The sequence below is a fragment of the Hoplias malabaricus genome, chromosome 4, assembly GCF_029633855.1.
Source record: "Hoplias malabaricus isolate fHopMal1 chromosome 4, fHopMal1.hap1, whole genome shotgun sequence".
Classification (NCBI taxonomy): domain Eukaryota; kingdom Metazoa; phylum Chordata; class Actinopteri; order Characiformes; family Erythrinidae; genus Hoplias; species Hoplias malabaricus.
The window spans coordinates 55,219,243-55,238,529 of NC_089803.1; the positions used below are offsets into that span (position 1 = coordinate 55,219,243).

Sequence of the window (19,287 nt, forward strand, 5' to 3'; positions counted from 1 at the left end):
ACTCGATATTTAAAGTACTACTTGTGTGTAGAAGCAGTTGTTTCGGTGCGTGGTTAGTGCACTGCAGAGGGAGTGGAGAACCATTTGAGGCACGACCTCAGGGTGAGTAGATGGTACACATTGTTAAGGAGGGTTGCCGTCACCTGCTACAATAAGAGCACTGGGTAGAAAGAAGATAACGCGGGGGTTCACCGATAATTACGTAATTACTCGCAAAATGGTCAGAGATCTATTATTTATTTGAATATTTTTGTTGCCATTTTCTTTACATTATAACGGATCTATGTTTAAAAAGGACAGTCAGTTTTAGCCCGTTAGCAGTATAGAACTTTTATTGTGAAAGGTGTACCGCAGAAGTTCGTCCACTCTGTTCACACAGGGACATGGAGACGATGGGTAAGGAGGGAAACTCAGTGTACACATTTTCACTGGCTGATAAAAAGCAGTTAAGGTATGTTTGTGAGTGATGCTGTTCTCAGTCTAAAAGTTAGGTTCGCATCTACTTGTGAGAGACCGCTCTGTTGTAGGTTACGTCGCACTTTCCTCGTTTAAAGTTAGTATCCGCTGTGGCCTCCACGGTAGCATGGTAATAAATTAACATAATTTAGTGTTTATATGGCTATGAATGTGCACTTTATAAAAAGAGGATATATTCTAGCTGTATTTATTAGTGGGGTATGGACTGCGCTTCAGTCCAATATAACTAGCGCTACAGTTTGTTTATTCTTATCTAGTTATGAACGATACATGTTTGGGCGAGGCGCACTGCTTCTGGCAATGGGGCGGGATTTTATAATGTATTTGACAACGCCCCCTTTCATAAGCCTCCCATTACAACCCTTTTGAGTTCATTAATGTCTGAATTCAGCAAAATCCTGTGGAGTAGTCTTACAACAGGCAGTGTAAAGTCTCCAGTGGACTAAATAGGAAAGGAGGTGTGTCAAACTCTTGGTCTCAGAAGACATGTTGGAAGAGCATATGTCCACAAACCTTGGGCCATTTAGACTTTCACTTAAATGTTTCTGTTTGTTTGAACATGGACAAAAGGTCAGCTGTTAAGCAGTGCTGCACAAATACAGAATAGCTGAAATTCCATTTGTAGTCCAGAATAACATCACTCCCTGTTCTCACTTGTGGGTGAATACAGTAAAATCCTCAACTGTCTGAAGCCATCCCAGGAGAAAAGGGTTGAGGTTTCTATTAGGCCTGTTTGATTTTAGACAAAACTTTGTTTCCTCTAAAACCTCATCTTCAATAATTAGATTACATTTCCCTTTCAGTTGAGAATTTCCATGTAGAATTGTCCTGTACAATGTAATTATGAGTTTGTGTATTCTCATAGGTTCTGTGAAAATACACATATGTAAATTACTAGACAGTACCTATGCAGTACTAGTTACATGCTTTGATTAAAATACCATAAGGATTAAACAAAACACCACCATTCTCTTCCCTGTCTAAACAGCACTGTTCAGAACAAACAGTTTCAGCACCTGTTCCTTTAAACGTGAATGAGCCTCTGTTTACACGCAACGTCGGAGAAAAGTGGAGCAGAAACGCTTTTTGGTAATATTCTTTTTCTTATCTTTTCTCATTTTTGCCTGTATTTAATCAGTAAACATTTCTCCATGCTCATATGTTTTGCTCCTTTTCCCCTCATTTTTGCATTCTCACATAGAGTGCTGTGATTGGAGAGCCTCAGACGAGAAGTTGGAACAATCCTAAAGTGTTAGCACTTCACGTAAGGAGCAGCATAAATACAAATGACTCATTTTATCCCATGTTTTCTAACTTAGCAGCCCACAGAAACTGTCTGGGTTGTCTAATTTCACAGTTTGTGTGTTGGTAGGAGTTTCAGATGCCAATACATTGAAAATGTAATTATTTTCATAATATGTCCCGTTTTAATTCCATTTCATGTATTTGGATTTGTTTTTAAAGTTATCAACAACATAAATATGTTGCTGTTTTCATGCAGATAGCAACATGCAGGGAACAGAGGGGGCATTAGGAGGTCCAGTTGTCAGCAGGAGGATTCCCATTAAGCTTCTTCCCAAACAGGCTAGAAGTAAGCCCAGTCTTCTCCTAAGTCTATAACTGAAAACATTCAAGTAAAATAGATGGAAACACATATCTGTTCTTTTCCCTCAATCTAAATAATCCATGTGAAAAATGTCAAGATTAGTAAGCATGTGATGTATTTGTTATTAGAGAGCTTTGCCTATAAACAAGAAGAGAGATTTGAATGTGGAGCAAAGGCAGGAGATGCATTTGGTAGCCAGCGGCGATTTCCTCAGCAGTTCTACTGGGATTATAAGGTTGTAGACCCATCTCTACCTCTTTCAGTATTTCAGTCCCTCTAAATGATAGCTTAAAACATAACATAAAAACCACATGCTCTTTCTTCTCTCTATTTTTAGCTCAATCTGATTGGTGAGAAAGATGAGACTCCCGTGCATTTCTGTGACAAGTGTGGTCTGCCCATTAAGACATATGGTCGCATGGTAAGCTGTGCATATCTGGATGTAATTTTAAAAAATGAATAATATATATATATATATATGTGTGTGTGTGTGTGTATATATGTATATATATATATGTGTATATATGTGTGTATATATATATATATATATATATATATATATATATATATATATATATATATATATATATATATATATATGTGTGTATATATATATATATATATATATATATATATATATATATATATATATATATATATATATATATATATATATATAACCACACACACACAGGGGTTAGACAATGAAACTGAAACACCTGTCAATTTAGTGTGGAGGTTTCATGGCTAAATTGGAGCAGCCTGGTGGCCAATCTTCATTAATTGCACATTGCACCAGTAAGAGCAGAGTGTGAAGGTTTAATTAGCAGAGGGTAAGAGCACAGTTTTGCTCAAAATATTGCAATGCACACAGCATTATGGGTGACATACCAGAGTTCAAAAGAGGACAAATGGTTGGTACACGTCTTGCTGGCACATCTGTGACCAAGACAGCAATGTCAGCGTACCACCAAGAAGGACGAAACACATCCAACAGGATTAACTGTGGACGCAAGAGGAAGCTGTCTGAAAGGGGTGTTTGGGTGCTAACCCGGATTGTATCCAAAAAACATAAAACCACGGCTGCCCAAATCACAACAGAATTAAATGTGCACCTCAACTCTCCTGTTTCCTCCAGAACTGTCCGTTGGGAGCTCCACAGGGTCAATAAACACGGCCGGGCTGCTATAGCCACACCTTTGGTCACTCATGCCAATGCCAAATGTCATTTTCAATGGTGCAAGGAGTGCAAATCTTGGGCTGTGGACAATGTGAAACATGTATTGTTCTCTGATGAGTCCACCTTTACTGTTTTCCCCACATCCGGGAGAGCTACGGTGTGGAGAAGCCCCAGAGAAGCGTACCACCCAGACTGTTGCATGCCCATGGCATTCCCTTGGCCCAATACTTGTGCTAGATGGGCGCGTCACTGCCAAGGACTACCGAATCATTCTCAAGGACCATGTGCATCCAATGGTTCAAACATTGCATCCTGAAGGCGGTGCCGTGTATCAGGACGACAATGCACCAATACACACAGTAAGACTGGTGAAAGATTGGTGTGATGAACATGAAAGTGAAGTTGAACATCTCCCGTGGCCTGCACAGTCACCAGATCTAAATGTTATTGAGCCACTTTGGGGTGTTTTGGAGGAGCGAGTCAGGAAACGTTCTCCTCCACCAGCATCACGTAGAGACCTGGCCACTATCCTGCAAGAAGAATGGCTTAAAATCCCTTTGACCACTGTGCAGGACTTGTATATGTCATTCCCAAGATGAATTGACGCTGTATTGGCCGCAAAAGGAGACCCTACACTATACTAATAAATTATTGTGGTCTAAAACCAGGTGTTTCAGTTTCATTGTCCAACCCCTGTATCTCGGTTTATCAAAGTGTTAAAGTGATCAGTATGTTACAGTTGCCCTGCAGATATATTGATATATATTTATTCTCCACAGATACCTTGTAAGCATGTTTTCTGTTATGATTGCTCATTGCTTCATGAAAGGAAAGGTGATAAAATGTGTCCCGGGTAAGCTGACAGTTTAAATTTATTTAAATTTGGAACAGTTTAAATTTATGTAATTGTTTCTGGGCCCAGTGGCTAATTTGAGTTAATTCCATAGCAAAATAAAGCCATTCTGCTAAACTAAAACCAGCGTTTTTCTAAACTGTTTTGTCTGTATATTTCCTCTGTCATTTCATAATAAAATGAAAGCTGAACTCATGCTTTTAATTCATAGATATTGTGGCTTAATATGGATAAGTACTCAAGTACCAGTCCTCTAGTTTGTAATCATAGGATATAAAATTTGCCTGACTGCTGATATGTAATCGAATTGGATGATAATAATATTTGTTTCTTCTCTCTGCATGCTTCTTGTTCTATTAGTTTGACGTTGTACAATTGCACAGACCCAGTCCAACGGATTGAGCAGTGTCAGCGTGGTTCTCTCTTCATGTGCAGCATCGTTCAGGGATGCAAGCGCACCTACCTCTCCCAGAGAGACTTGCAAGCTCACGTAAACCACCGCCACATGAGGGTGGGCAAAAGTTCTTCAGGACGTGTCGACCCTCTCCACCTTTCCTCCTCATCAGAGGTGTCAGACCGATTCCGAGTGCCCCCTCCTCACTTGCCTAAGCCCCATGTGCTCATCCCTCCTCCTCTGCCACATGCAGGTCATGATACTTATGGTCAGCCCTCTCCTGTATCCCATGATGACCTTAGGGCCTCACAAGGCCCATCTTCAGGCGACATGGGACCACCTCGATCTCTTGCTCCAGAAACCTTCCGCATTGCTACAGTGACCACGAGGAAGCACAGCAACCTGATCACTGTGCCCATTCAGGATGATTCAACAAGCCTTTCCCCTCGTGATCAGCTCCCACAACCTGCCAATGCTCCACCCCCTCATCATCTCCCTGGAGATTACCCAGGGCAGCCTGTAGTCTCCCACCCCCACCACATGATGGCACCACCACAACAGCGCTATGGGCCTCCACCGCCCATCAGTCATCCAATGCAGCACCCAGCACAGGGCTCCAGCACCCACATGGTCTTCAACCAAGCCCCGCCTCCACCTCTGTCCTCTGTTCCACCTCCCATCACTCCTCCTCCTGGACATCTAATGGGGCAGCTACCACCATACATGAATCATCCTCCTGGACCTCCTCCTCAACATGGTGGACCACCAGTAAACGCTCCACCACCTCACCATTACAACCCCCAGTTCTCAGAGGACAAGGGCACTCTGAGCCCACCCTTTAACCAGCCAGGTGGGCTTAGTCCAGGTATGTGGCCAGCCCCCAGAGGACCCCCTCCCCCCAGAATGCAAGGGCCTCCTCCACAGGGACAGATGCCTGGGCCTCATCATCCTGATCAGGGCCGTTACAGACCATATTACCAATAGAAAAAAGAACTCTTTCTATTGATTTTGTACTTGAGTGTTGTAGGGTTTTGTATGGCTGTTGTATAGTTAAAGTTCAGCAAAGCTTGGCACTGCTGATAAGAAGTTTCGGAATTACTGTAAGATGCTAGTATATACCTTTTCATTAAGGCCATTATTTTGGATTTAAAAAAGTTGGATTTGGCAATATTTTAAAATTTTGTCAAATGTCTTGTTGTATGAATGTACAATAGAATTAAATGAATGATATGTAATGTCTTTATTTATTTTGTAATTACTGGTTTATCTTTATTTCGTCACTCCTTTTTTATTTCTTTATTTATTCCAAACTCTCGTAACGCCTAAGTTCAGACAAGTGTCAAGTTAATGTATCCTTGTCATGTGTCTTGTAAGCACGCAAACAGATAAGACAGGTTGTTGAATTTATTGTGACAAGTGATTAGATCCTGTGATAAACCTTGCACCTAATTTGATCCACAAGATTTGTAGACACCTTATAATGACTGAATTCAGTTACTTGATGCACATAGGTGAACACAGCTTGTATAATCTCCTTAGGAAACATCAAATAATCCCTATCGATAGACTGATCACTAGCTAAGGCTAGGTTTTGAGTTCCCATGCTCAGTGCTATAGGTAAGCTTGAAGTTGGGCTGTGAAACTGTAGAAGTGTTGTCTGAATTGACAGCAGTATTTATTGCCTTTGAGATGATTTGGAGTAGTTTGTGAGCCAGAGTTAAACATGCAATATGTACTTGACTTTACAAATTTTTAATGTGGCTATGTGCCGTCAACAGAAATATTTCACTAATGTTATTGCAGCAAAGTAGGGCAAATTCCATTATAAGCAGCCATGACCTAAATGTTAAAAAAGCAACCTGGAGCCACAGTCCCTGGTTTGATCGTTTGGACCTGCCAGAATTAAAGGAGTCAAAGGGAACTGACGGAATAATGAGGCTTCTCACTCAGCATTAATGGCAGTGTTGTCATTGACTAAGGTAGTTTACCCCCTTATACTCCCTGGGTGCTGGTATGACATCCACCCACTTCAAGTGGTTGTTCATATTCACTGCTCCTTGTTCGCTAGTTTGTATGTGTATGTGAGCACTGCTATGGGTGGTTTAAATGCAGAGGGTTTAATACCCATATTTCCAGAAGAAACACGGCATGTATACAAATATTTTGCATAGAATGTTGCAAATATAATGTCCTTATAAATGCCTCTGGCTTTGCATCAGCATAAAGGACAAATAAGAAAGCAGTATAAAACAGGTCACACTTCAAGTAATGACAGATGATGATAGTTATTAATATTTTATTATAAAATATTTTGAGTAATATGTGATAAATATATGTATATACACTGAAAGAAATATAGCAAGCAAAACATGGTAAAATTGAGCCGACCCTCCTAAGAGGGTTTTTTTTTTTTTTTTTTTTTTTTTTTTTTTTTTGTAAAAAACAAAAAAGTGCATGCATAGATTTTGCTTCTACAGCATAAAACAGGTACATGGTAACTTCCTATAGAGTACATGTCTTTTTGGGAAGCAAGTGGAATTTATCAGACAATACACAGTTAACTATTAATCCATCAGTGTAAGAAAACAATATAATTCTAAATAATAGAAATAAGCAACAATGGAATAAGCATTTATAGTTTTTTATGCAGGCGATGGACAGATGTCAGAAAATGCATGTGAAGATGTCATGTAGTTTTACAAATAATGAGCTTCAGTGACTTTTTTTTAATGATAAATGCACTAGGAGATATCTGCCATAATTAGCTAGATTCTACTATGTGTTTTAACAGATGATTTTACCTTCTATGAAGTTACATTTACAGTGATGTTCAGATGTCCACAACAAGATGATGCTGTGGAATTTATGTAACATGTAATCATTCCAGTATAAAGGATATGAGATTGGACGTGCGACTGCTGATGTCCTGCTCTTGAATTTACAGTCTGGTTGTATTAGGCTGAGGATAAAGTAAGACCATATTGAATTATTAAAATACATTTTCATAATAAATATATTCTGTGCTTAAAAATGCAAAATGTCTAAACATTTGCATTTACTGGTTTCTCTGTTCTCCGTAGGCTTAGTCCTTCAGTCTGTCCTCTGTACACTTTAAAGTGAGCCTCCTGCAAACAGAAAGACAACATGCTCAGGTCAGTGAAAATATTATTAACATCAACAGTTCTTCTAATTTCTCTCCTAATAAAGACAACACCAGAGCCTCCTTACAGGAACTATCAGGTATGAAAGAGCAATTTTGCAGAAACTAGTGATCTGGACGTACGAGGTGTTGTACTTATTATAAACAGAATTGCCCCGATGTGGGGGAAACCCATTCTGTGAGGCATGAACTGTTTATTCAGGGACTACAAAGTTATTTGAACCTTGATAAATCTGACTGGATGACTCATTGATCCATTATCATTTCTGTTAACATTTTATTTAGTATCTGCTTTTTATCAGATATTTCTGTACCTTTTCATACTCATGTTGCTTTATGTAATCTGGGTGTTTCTGCAGAATGTGCAAGATGGTGTCATGAATAGTGGGAAAGAACATGGATGTCTTGATCTCATCATCAAAAAACATGCAGTTTTTCAGTTTCTCGAAGACATAGGCTGCAGAAACAGTATTCAAAAGTTTAACACATCCAACAAAGAACACTTGGTAGGGTAAAATATAAATAGTGTACTATATACTAAACTATATGTGCATGTATATTACCATCACATGACACGATATAGACCTCCACCTCCACACGTATGAACTCCTTTAATGCCTGTTTAATGACAAAATATTATTTTTAGCACGTTTAAGGATGCCTTTCTATGTTCGGAAAGCAGATATTTTTCTGGCTTTGTCAGAATGTTAAAAATGTTTCTAGGAAATAAGAAAAAACTTTTGGTAAATGGTAAGGGATTTTACTGATGAAATCGTAATTGAAGAAGGTAGAGAGACACATAAGCAAATATTCTGGTGTGACATTTACCGTTTTAAGCCCATTGAGTGCTGATATATCAATGAAGGAGACAGCAGAAAAATCCAGTACAAGACTGTGGATGTCCACTGGAGGAACAGTGATATTGGCAGGAAGCTCTGACTTCCAATTCACCTGAACTGGAAGGTCTGAGAAATCCACTGGCTTATCTAAATCATCTGTATTTTCCTCATCCTCCCAGTTCTCTGGCCCTGTAAAAGCTAATGACTTGAGGCCTGCCTGTGTCAGAAAAGAATAACCAAAGCAACATTACAAATGAAACCCTCAGTAAAGGGGCTGCTCATTAATCGTAAAAATTATTCTAAAATGCTATTCTTCTGCTAATAGCACCCCTTGTGGACATTCTTCAGCATGCTAAATATGAGCGAGTGTTTTACAAGCCAAGCTTATTAAGGACTATATATTATCTGATTATCTTTAAGGGAGTTCAGAAAATATTAAAAATGAATGTTTGTATCTGAGATGCTGGTGCTCTAGTGCGACCTCTGGTGGCAGAATGTTGCATGTGTTTTCTTTAATGTTATTATTTTATCTATCAACTTGATTCACAAAACTTACTGGTGTCATTTGCAGTTCTCCATTCTTCAGCATTTTACGGATCTTTCGCAATGCCTTGTTCCTCTTCCTCAAAATTCGAAGAGGATTGAATCCCACCTGAGAGTGCAACAGAAAGATAAAGGAATGGTTCACAGTGCAACAAAGTTTTACTTTTACCCCAAATGATGAGAATTGTGTCTGAAATGTTCTATTTGGAGCTACCAAGCTAACACAGCAAATATGTGATGAAAATCTATATTGTTGACTTTTACTGTGTAATCTGTATTACATGTGATACAGTGTTGTCATGATTTGTTACATTAACTACACAGCAAATTCTACACTGAGCTAATGTACTAGCCATAACTAACAAGCATACTAGCCGCAATATAATATTACAACATGATACAATACGTTGAAAAATTTTATACACATTATTTTACATTGTTATCTCTATTTTGTGGCCTTGTATTTCGAATGCACAGTAATGACTCAAATTTAAGACACTAAAAACTATTTTGCATAATCAGCTACATTGAGGCTAAAATTGTGTAAACACAGATAGCATTTTAATTAGCTTACAGCTTGGACTAGTTTGTTCCTGAAGAAATCAATGTTTGCAAAGAAGATCGGTGAAGGGATTCTGAATATCTTCACACCCTCAGGTTCAGAAATCTGCAAATAAAGAATCAAGCACAATCAAGTATATTCTCTGTTGGTTTGAGTATTGGGTTGTTAGATTAGTTTAAGCAGACTGCATCAGATACTCACACATAGATAATCTTTTTGGTCTTTGTAGAGGTCTGTTCCTACAATGTTGGCCAGCACAGAGCAGCGTGGACTGGGAGGAAAAATAAGAAGAATTTTAGCCAAAATTTTGCATGGAGATTATATTATTCTTCTCATGTTGACACTCGGTTATGAATCTCAGTTTATAGGTCCATTTATAAAAACACTTTATAATGAATAGATGATAGAATAGTAAAAAGCAGCTGGAAGTAAAGTCTTGATATTTATGAACATACATTCAAAAGTATGGGATTGTATTTTTGGATAATTTATTTATTTATTATTTATTTTTAAGTGATCTTGATAAACAAATTCTATTCTATTATATTATATTTTGGCAATACTCAACAATTTCAACTGATAAATATATATCTGTTTGGGTGTGTGTGTGTCCAGAATGATAAAGTGTCATGCAGATAATCTGTAAAAGAGTGAGTGGAATTATTCTAGAATTCAGAACCACAGTGATCATCATATCAATCAGATATCAGCAAATAACTTTTAATTAATAAATAAATTCATAAATAATTTCCTGATATTTTGTTGTCTTCAAAAACTTTAAATATCTTCTGGGCTTTTTTTTGTATAATTTGTTGATCTCTAAAATATGATACATATATAAAGTAACTGGAGTTATTAACATGATAGGACTGTCCAAATTTTTAAACATCAATAAAAAACCATTTATTCATTGTCTGTAAATGATTATCCTGTTCAGGTCCCTGGAGATGTGTGACTGCGACACTACCTGCTGCACCACCATCAAAAATTATTCATTCATTCATTATCTGTAACCGCTTATCCAATTCAGGGTCACGGTGGGTCCAGAGCCTACCTGGAATCATTGGGCAAAGGGCAGGAACACACCCCGGAGGGGCAACACAGGGCAACACACACACACACACCTACGGACACTTTTGAGTCGCCAATCCACCCACCAACGTGTGTTTTTGGACTGTGGGAGGAAACCGGAGCACCCGGAGGAAACCCACGCGGACACAGGGAGAACACACCAACTCCTCACAGACAGTCACCCGGAGCAGGAATCAAACCCACAACCTCCAGGTCCCTGGAGCTGTGTGACTGCGACACTACCTGCTGCACCACCAAGCCGCCCGCATCAAAAATCACCATACAACAAAATTTAGAAAGTTTTTTTTTTCTTTTCATGTTGTTACTTTTTTGAGATTCATAGTTTTATGACAGTGACATTGTGCTAATACCCGATCGCAAAACCGGTGCCATTGAAGAAGTTCATTCTGTTCATGTATTCTTGTATGTGAATACGAAATGTGAGTGTGATACCAGGTATTTTTTCTTAGAGCCATACATCCAAGGCAAGTGCCAAGTGCACATACTTACAACTGAGTTCTGAAGACCACTGTCAGCAGTTCAACACCAACTCCCACAGCGAGACCCAAATCCAGTCCCAGAACAATGGATGCTGCACAAGTCACTATCCAGATCACCTGGAGGGTGGGATACAGAAGTTGGAAGCATTGTAGAGAAAGCATTACACTAAAACTAGTCTCCAGAAATGTTAATTGTAACTTATATATATATATATATATATATAACATACAGAATGTGACTTAATATAGGTTAAACAAAAAAGAAGTACAATTAGTTAAATGGTTCAGAAATGAGGCGACTGCTCACCATATCAACTTTGTCTTTCCTCCAAAGGTATGGAATCTCTCTGAACTGCATCAACATACCTTTTAGGTTCACGATCACCAGAGCTCCCAAAACAGACTAGAACAAAAGAACAATGCATATGTTAGGAGTAATTCTCCACAGTTTATGCCATGGCCATCTCTGCCAGTTTGCTCCCCATGCTTGTGAGTGAAGGATCAACACTTTGAGGGGGAACAGTATCTGCTCAGTTCATTCATTCATGGTCTGGAACTGTTGGGTCTGTAACATAGCCGGAAATCACTGGGCACAAGGCGGGAACACACTCTGGTGTCACTTACACCTATGGACACTTCTGAGTAGCCAATCCACCTACCAGTCACTTGTATTGTCCCATTTCCCATCAATGAACTCATATTCATTGCTGGGATTGTGCAAAGAAAGTGCTAAAGTTTGTTGTTGTTTTTGTTTTTGTTTTTTTTTTGTTTTTAACACACATCGACAACACCATGTAACAAAAGTCACTATGAGACTGGGCTTCAGTTATACATGATTCATAGACAGAACATATACATATCTGCCAATACAGTCTGTACATTCACACAAATATGTAGACATAAAAATATATTTAATTATTTAATTAATCACTGAACATTTGAAGAAGCATTTTTCCTCACCCTAGGCAGTGGCTCAAGCAGGAAGCCAATTCCGACTGTAACAATCAAGACTATCAGTGCAGAAATTAGACCTGCTATCTGCAAATGTATAAAGAAAAATGTAATTGTATACATATATAATTCTTAAGACTCATTTCAGTGGTGTAACATTCAAATTAGCAAATAACCAATATAAAATATTGTCAAATAATAAACTAATCATATACGTTTCTATGACAATAAACCTTCAAAACAAAAGCTTTGAATTATGTCACATTGTAAAACATATTGTAAAAGCTATATAGCATCAATTAACCTTTAGCTTTTGTATGTTAATGAGGTTACTGTAGTAAATAGGCTATTTCAGGTCAACTAAAATGTGCTTATGTTTTACCTGTGACTTGCCACCTGTGCTTTCCTGCACTGCTGTTCTGGAGAGTGCAGTGCTAGCTGCAAAGGATTTAAAAGCTGCTCCAACAATGTTAGATGCGCCAAAAGCAATGAGCTCCTGTTGAAAATATATTCACAAAAATAATTCAGTGCCTGGAAATGTCCATTTCATTAAAGCACATTAATTACAATTCGCTTGTTCCATTAAAAAAACAAGACCAAAAAGGTTTGATGCATTTTCCCAGTGCCAAGAGTCTGTCAGGACCTGGCTGCTGGGATGATGTAGCTTTGTGATGAGGGCAACTTTTGTGGCTGAATGCCATTAAATCTCCACTAAATTGTTACCACATTTACTGTAATTTTTTTTACTAGAAATGTACATGTGCTCCCATTCTGGACCACCATGTCTGGATACCTTTGTTCAGTGTAACTATTTATTCATGTTTATTTCTGTGTACATGCTTAAATGCAGGCTTACCTGGCTTCCGTCAATAGTGTAGTCGTGTTTGACAGAATAGACTTTAGCCACAGAGAAAGCCACTGCAAAGCCCACTATAGCAATGGTTATAGCATCCACTGCACCTTCTTTCATGACCTCTACATTCGGAGCTGATGGAGCCTCATATCTACAAAAGAATTGTTGGTATTTATTAACAGTTCAGTGCAACATTCTATTTTAATATACTGTAAATTCAAATTCATTCCAACATTTATTTATAACAGTTTGCATAGGAAATCATGAAATGAAATCGGGCTTTCTGGAACAGCTAAATATGAGCTTAGGGTCATCATGCCCAATTCCAAGTGAGGGTTACAGTGTTATAAAACCCCCAGCATTGGGCTGAAAAACAGAAAATGCATTGTCTGGAGTTATGTATCTCCCTGTAATACAACAGGGATGGAGTTTTGTTAGTGATCCAGAATTAATCATCCAACATCAGTTCCTAAACAAATTCAAGTAGCTTAATGGCATTAAATCCTCACAGAAATGTTCCAATATTATATATTCTCTCTAAGACTAGAGGCTACAGCAGCAAATGAGGAATTAATCATGCAGATTTGAGATATAATGATGGAAGAGCAGTGTTTCATTATTTTTATTCTTATTACATTTTTCAACAGAAAGGAATAGGAAACATATTCTTACCCATTCACCATCTGTCCAATCACAGTAACATTAAATCTTTCCTCAAAATTAAATCCATAGGAGAGTCCACAAGCAATGATAGTCTAATGAAGACAATTGAAGATAATAAATGGGGGCTATTGAAGAATCTCATTATATGGGAAAAGTTCAAACCATGCTGAAATATTTTCCCAGATGCCATACTTACCATGATGATTTCTATAGGAATAGGCACAGGAAGTTTAGACTTAAATCTGTCATTGAGCTCTTTCACTGCAAACACAGCTACCATGATCACAATGGAAGTCACCAAATCTGCCACATTGGTTTTATGGATCTGTTGAAAAACGGCCTCCAAGCTCTGAAATCAGAGAATGAACTGGTTGAATGGACCCGTGCTAACAATGCAAACAGTGTAAAATCTTTGGTCATATTTAGTATTTAATATGTATTTATTAACATGAGTTTTCCATGTGTTCAAGCTCCACATATACACATTAGGTGGTGTGTAACCAGTATTAATTAGAAATATACATTGAATTACAGGGACAGTTTTTTAGTATAGTATACATTCTTGTGTACTCACATAGAAAATGTTGAAGACTCCGCTAAAGCCACGTGTATTCAGCCCCAACACGAACTTGAGCTGTGAAACCAGGATGTGAACTGCAGCAGCAGTAGTGAACCCAGATACCAGAGTATCTGACAGGTAAATGACAATAAAGCCCACACGCAGAACCCCCAGAGCCAGCTGAGGAACACAAGATTCATTTTAATATCAAACATATCACAAGAAACTTTATAACTAACATTTTACACCATTTGAAAATAGCAGTTCCAGTTCCAGTTTAATGAATCATTTTCTCAAATTATAACAGCAATTATACTGACACGTGTGGGCCGAATGTATTACAGGTTCTGTTTAAAACCTATTTTAAACATGGTCCTCCTTTTTGTGGAGGACCCACTCTATAAAGCTCATTCTGAGTGTACAATACATTTTAATAATTTATTTAAATATAATACATTATTTCATAAATATTGCTTCTTTTGGTGGTGATAATTGTGATTGCTAATTTAAAGGTACACTGTTATATAAAAATATTGCAGCACAAAAACATACACAATACATGTCTAATTCAGACAGGTGTTAATTATTGATATCATCTTATCTGAAAAATATACTAGTCTGAAAATGAGAAGATATTGAAAGAGATTCAATGTGATTACCTGGAAAACACCCATGAGGAATGTAACAGAAGAGGCCACTATAACCTTTTGTTGTTCAATGCTCAGTCCCTCTAATCCAGTGATGTTTCGTGCAGTATCTCCATCAGGTACCAGCCTGTTTACCACACTGCCCACCATTAAACTCAGAACAGGGAAAGGGCCTGGGGGAATCAGAGATATATAACAAATAAAGCGCAGTTCTTTCGTATACTACTTTATTTACATTAACAATTGCAATCTTGTTTTGAAATTCTGTTTAAGGTCTTTTATAGTAGTAGCAAATAATGTAATGTGTAATTTGTATTCTGACAATTTTCTGGCATAACACATCAAGGTGAAATAAAGGTCTACACAAGGTTGTTTTTCATGTTTTTCATGACAAGGGCCAAGTCAAATGGCCCTTGTCAGTAAGTGAAAATGTTTGCCAGATTGGGTTTAAAAAAACACCTAACAGTAACTATGGTTTGCAAGACTGTAACTGTAAAAAACATTACACACCTACGGAGATGTGCCTTGACGTGCCCAAGAAGAAGTAGATTATTGCAGGGAAAAATGCTGAATATAATCCATATCCAGGAGGTAAGGAAGCCAGCAAGGAGAATGCAAGACCTGTGACATTACAATAATATTATTAATGTTCCTTTTCATTAATATGTTCATTTCATTAAAATGTTGCATACAACATTATAAATGTTAATTAAATAATACAGAAATCTCTTTCTAAACTAAACATAACCTTTCATCTTTGATTATTACATTTTATGGCAGCTGCAGAAACACAACAACAGTTTCCTGGCACTAATGTACTAGTGTTATGCCAATATCGCCATTAATGAGGATCCTTGTATTATATGAATATAAAGAAATTTCAACCTTGCAGTACAGCCACCAAACCAGTGCTGATTCCAGACACGATATCTCCCATCAGCCATTCTTTAATTCTGTATATTTTTATCCAGCTGATGATGGGTAGCAAGGAAAGGGCTGCATTCTTTGCACGTTTAGCATCACATCTAATATAAAAGCACACACATGAAACAGATTAGTCTACTTGATTTTTCCACATCATGCCAGTGCATTTGTCAAATAACCTAAGATAAAATTAAAAATCTCCAATTTTGCCATTTTCTATTTTGGTTTTAAAATGCCATCTGTCATTTGCATTGTGTCAAAATCTTGTGAGGAATAGACCAATCGAAATGGGTTTGAATGTTAATTCTGATGTCATCACATGGATTAGTGCAGATTGCATATGGTTAAATGTCTAACATTGTCATTCTTTAGCAACATTACTCATACAGACTGCTAAAATCTGTCAAAAATGCTAAACAGCTCAACAGTAGTAAAACAGTACCTCTATCATTAACTAATCCTAAACCATCAAAATAAGCAAAGCGATGTGATGTGACAATGCCTAGTCCTTACTTCAAAAAATCCTTGATATGACCTAGTAGACCCTTGTGTTGTCTGCAGACCTTCTTGTACTGTCCAGAAAAGGAATCATCAGAGAAGAGGGGTCTTACAACCACATATTGTCCACCCACTGGCTCCATTGCCATCTGTCTTTGGACAATCCAGAGTAAGTCGCTGAGTCTCTTGCGTTGTGTTTTGTGGATCTGGCATGGGGAATATATATATACAGCTGTTTTTACTATGTGGATTCTTAATCATTTACTGGTATGAGCGAGATGCCATTACAACACGGAAACCTGAGTCATCCTTATTTGTTTTCACACTGATCCAATGCTAAGGAGGTGCACTGATTATTTGTTTCCGGTTATGGCATATATCCATCCTGTACACTGTACAGGATCATTCATTTTTGTGGCTACGGTTAATACCTTTCCTCATTAAAGGAACAAACATTCCTCTTTCCTTGTTTCTCTCTTCAGCGAAAGTCATTGTTTAAATTCTCAACCCTGAGCTTCCTACCAGTCACTTATCCAAGTAATTTCCTTGAACATCTACTGCTTGCATACAATTTCTAAACATTTCCTCACAGTTTCTCTTAGCCTTCATTGTACTGATCTGCAGAAATGGCAGATAAGGTGTATCCTGACTTGCCTCATTCTGATGCAGAGATATGATAACATTTCTTCTTTTCAGGTCTAAGTCCAAATAGAAAAATTATCTTTAAAATATGTTGCAATGTGGGGATTATACAAAATAAATAATGCATTAGAATACTGGCTATATTTTATTTTACCTTCTCTAAATTGAGACATTGTACATTGGTGCTGTTACTCTTGCAAACTCATAACCAATTACACTTTCTCAACCACATGCTGAACAAACTGTTTCTCAACGTATTCTATTGCTGTAATTTTTAGGTTTTAAGCATGTCCTCTATTTCACTGGCTCAGACCCTACATAAAAACTCTAAAGAACCTTTGCATAATATGCAAAATCACATACATTTTTAGCAGTATGTGTAAAATAGTCCCTGGATTTTCTCCCACTGCAGTTCCGTTGATGTAGATGGGGGCGTGAGCTTGGTTCCTAGTCCGTTTAAAGTCCATGATGATCTCTTTTGTTTTGAGCGTGTTTAGTACCATGTTATTGTTGTGGCACCATAAAGACAGATGCTGTACTTCATCCCGGTAGGCCGTTTCATTATTGTCTGTAATCAAGCCTATCACCGTGGTGTCATCTGCGAATTTGACTATGGTGTTTGAACCATAGGCAGGTACACAGTCATGGGTGAAGAGAGAGTACAGAATCGGACTCAAAACACAGCCTTGTGGAACGCCAGTGTTCAAGGTGATGGTTGATGAATGAAGGTTGTCTAATTTAACAGATTGGGGTCTGTTAGACAGGAAGTCTAAAATCCAGTGGCAGAGTGATGTGCTGATGCCCGGATGCCCAGAGTTTCGATATCAGCATAGACGGAATCACTGTGTTGAATGCAAAACTAAAATCAATGAACAGCATTCTCACATATGAGTTTTCACAGTCCAGGTGGGTTAGTGCAGTGTGTAGTGCTGTTGAGATAGCATCCTTAGTGGATCTGTTGCTACAACAAGCAAACTGGTGGGGGTCCAGTTTAGCAGGCAGGCAGGACTTCAAGTGAGAAAGAACTAGTCTTTCAAAGCACTTGGACATTATTGGGGTGAGTGCAACAGGTCGAAAGTCATTTAAGTCTGAAGCAGTAGAGTGCTTAGGCACAGAAAGAGCGAGCCAGCCAGGAGCTTACAATTAGAGAATTTATTAGAGAATTTACACATATACATAAATATATATACACGCAGTTAGCATGTGGTAGGCTAAGCTCCCACTCCTCATCGTTTGGGTCGCGTTACCACGGTGCTTGCTATTGAGGGTCTTTTGAGGACGTTTTACCGGGAAAAACGGGTGCCACTCTCTCCGTCGATTCACCACGATGCTAGCCGTTAGCGGCAGCTTTAATTTGAGAAAGTGCATATTGGACAGTTGTTGGTGAGTACGATTGGTTGGATGGCAAACATTAGGAGCTACCGTCACCGATTTTTATGAATTTGATAAACTAAATAGAATGGAAATTCACAGGAAAATGTTGTGTTTAGGTGTATTTTGGCGTGCCTGAGAACATGTGGGTTGGCAAAGCTGCATCGAGGTACGAATTCCATTCTTTTTTAGTTAGGCTTTGCTGTATGTTTTAGGTATAGATGGGTTTAAGGGCTTGAAGCACGGAGGGTATGTGTGCTTAGTAGCACGTGGCTAGCTCTCTATCCCACCTATTATATGATGGTTTTATATTTTTATGATTAAAACGTTTCCTTTTATATTAGGTGCTCTGGGGTGTCGCCATTGGAGGTGGCCCAGGTGGTGTGGAGCAGAGCCTCTCTTAGTCTTCTGCTGTTTTGCCTTTGTGGATACGTTGTGGGGTTGAACCACTTTTATATTGTTTTATCTGGTTGTTTCTTTTTGATTATTTGGGGGTTTGTGGGTTTTCTTGTTTGTTTTGTTTTTGAGTTCTTTTGTTTTTCTTTGCATTTTAAATTAACCCTTTATTTGGTTATTATTTTGGATTGTGTTTGGGCTGTGGGTATTACAGTCCTCTTAATCATATGATCTGCCTGTTTTACATAATTGTGTATTTTACCTGTTCTTGCAGAGCATCCTGGTACATAAGTGTCCTTCTTTTGGTTTACTGGTTATCCTCTTTGGAGATGTCTTTCCTTCTTCCTGGGCACTTGATCTGCTGTGAGTGGAGTCACTACCCTATGAGGTTTCTTTTTGGTTACGTGTGTGTGTGGGGGGGTATAGTCTCTAGTATTGGAACTCTGTATAGGAGAGCATCTGCTTGGAAAATGTTTATAAGGCAACTGGTATTAAGTAAAGGACTTTGTATGCTGAACTCCATTTCATGTCTCTGATCCTTTCTGAACATTTGCTTTTTGAGTAGTACTTAGGGTTATTTCCTAGGGTGAAACTAACC

General features: G+C 38.2%; 2 protein-coding genes across 7 annotated transcripts; one reads left to right on the forward strand and one right to left on the reverse strand.

The window, feature by feature from the left end:
• The first annotated feature begins 83 nt into the window (after positions 1–83).
• On the forward strand, positions 84–5,743 carry cbll1 (Cbl proto-oncogene-like 1, E3 ubiquitin protein ligase). Of its 6 annotated transcripts, XM_066668224.1 has the most exons (9): positions 376–451; positions 1,466–1,566; positions 1,679–1,741; positions 1,850–1,877; positions 1,979–2,068; positions 2,212–2,318; positions 2,421–2,504; positions 4,043–4,116; positions 4,477–5,743. In XM_066668224.1, the coding sequence occupies exons 5-9, from the start codon at positions 1,987–1,989 to the stop codon at positions 5,492–5,494; spliced, it is 1,365 nt and encodes a 454-aa protein (XP_066524321.1). In that variant the 5' UTR covers positions 376–451; positions 1,466–1,566; positions 1,679–1,741; positions 1,850–1,877; positions 1,979–1,986; the 3' UTR covers positions 5,495–5,743. The 6 variants fall into 6 exon arrangements, with proteins under 6 accessions (XP_066524319.1, XP_066524316.1, XP_066524321.1 ...); XM_066668222.1 differs by lacking the exons at positions 376–451; positions 1,850–1,877 and adding an exon at positions 84–102 and having other exon boundaries at positions 4,477–5,742; XM_066668219.1 differs by lacking the exon at positions 1,850–1,877 and having other exon boundaries at positions 208–396; positions 4,477–5,742.
• Positions 5,744–7,348: 1,605 nt separating this feature from the next.
• On the reverse strand, positions 7,349–19,037 carry slc26a3.1 (solute carrier family 26 member 3). The gene is made up of 21 exons (XM_066666851.1): positions 18,952–19,037; positions 16,296–16,486; positions 15,744–15,883; positions 15,369–15,479; positions 14,871–15,031; positions 14,227–14,391; positions 13,849–14,001; positions 13,662–13,744; positions 12,993–13,140; positions 12,519–12,632; positions 12,146–12,223; positions 11,493–11,588; positions 11,196–11,302; positions 9,816–9,885; positions 9,627–9,719; positions 9,066–9,161; positions 8,499–8,726; positions 8,234–8,288; positions 7,985–8,127; positions 7,570–7,635; positions 7,349–7,469 (listed from the first exon to the last, which is right to left on the reverse strand). The coding sequence occupies exons 1-21, from the start codon at positions 18,976–18,978 to the stop codon at positions 7,449–7,451; spliced, it is 2,346 nt and encodes a 781-aa protein (XP_066522948.1). The 5' UTR covers positions 18,979–19,037; the 3' UTR covers positions 7,349–7,448.
• Between the last annotated feature and the right edge of the window lie 250 nt (positions 19,038–19,287).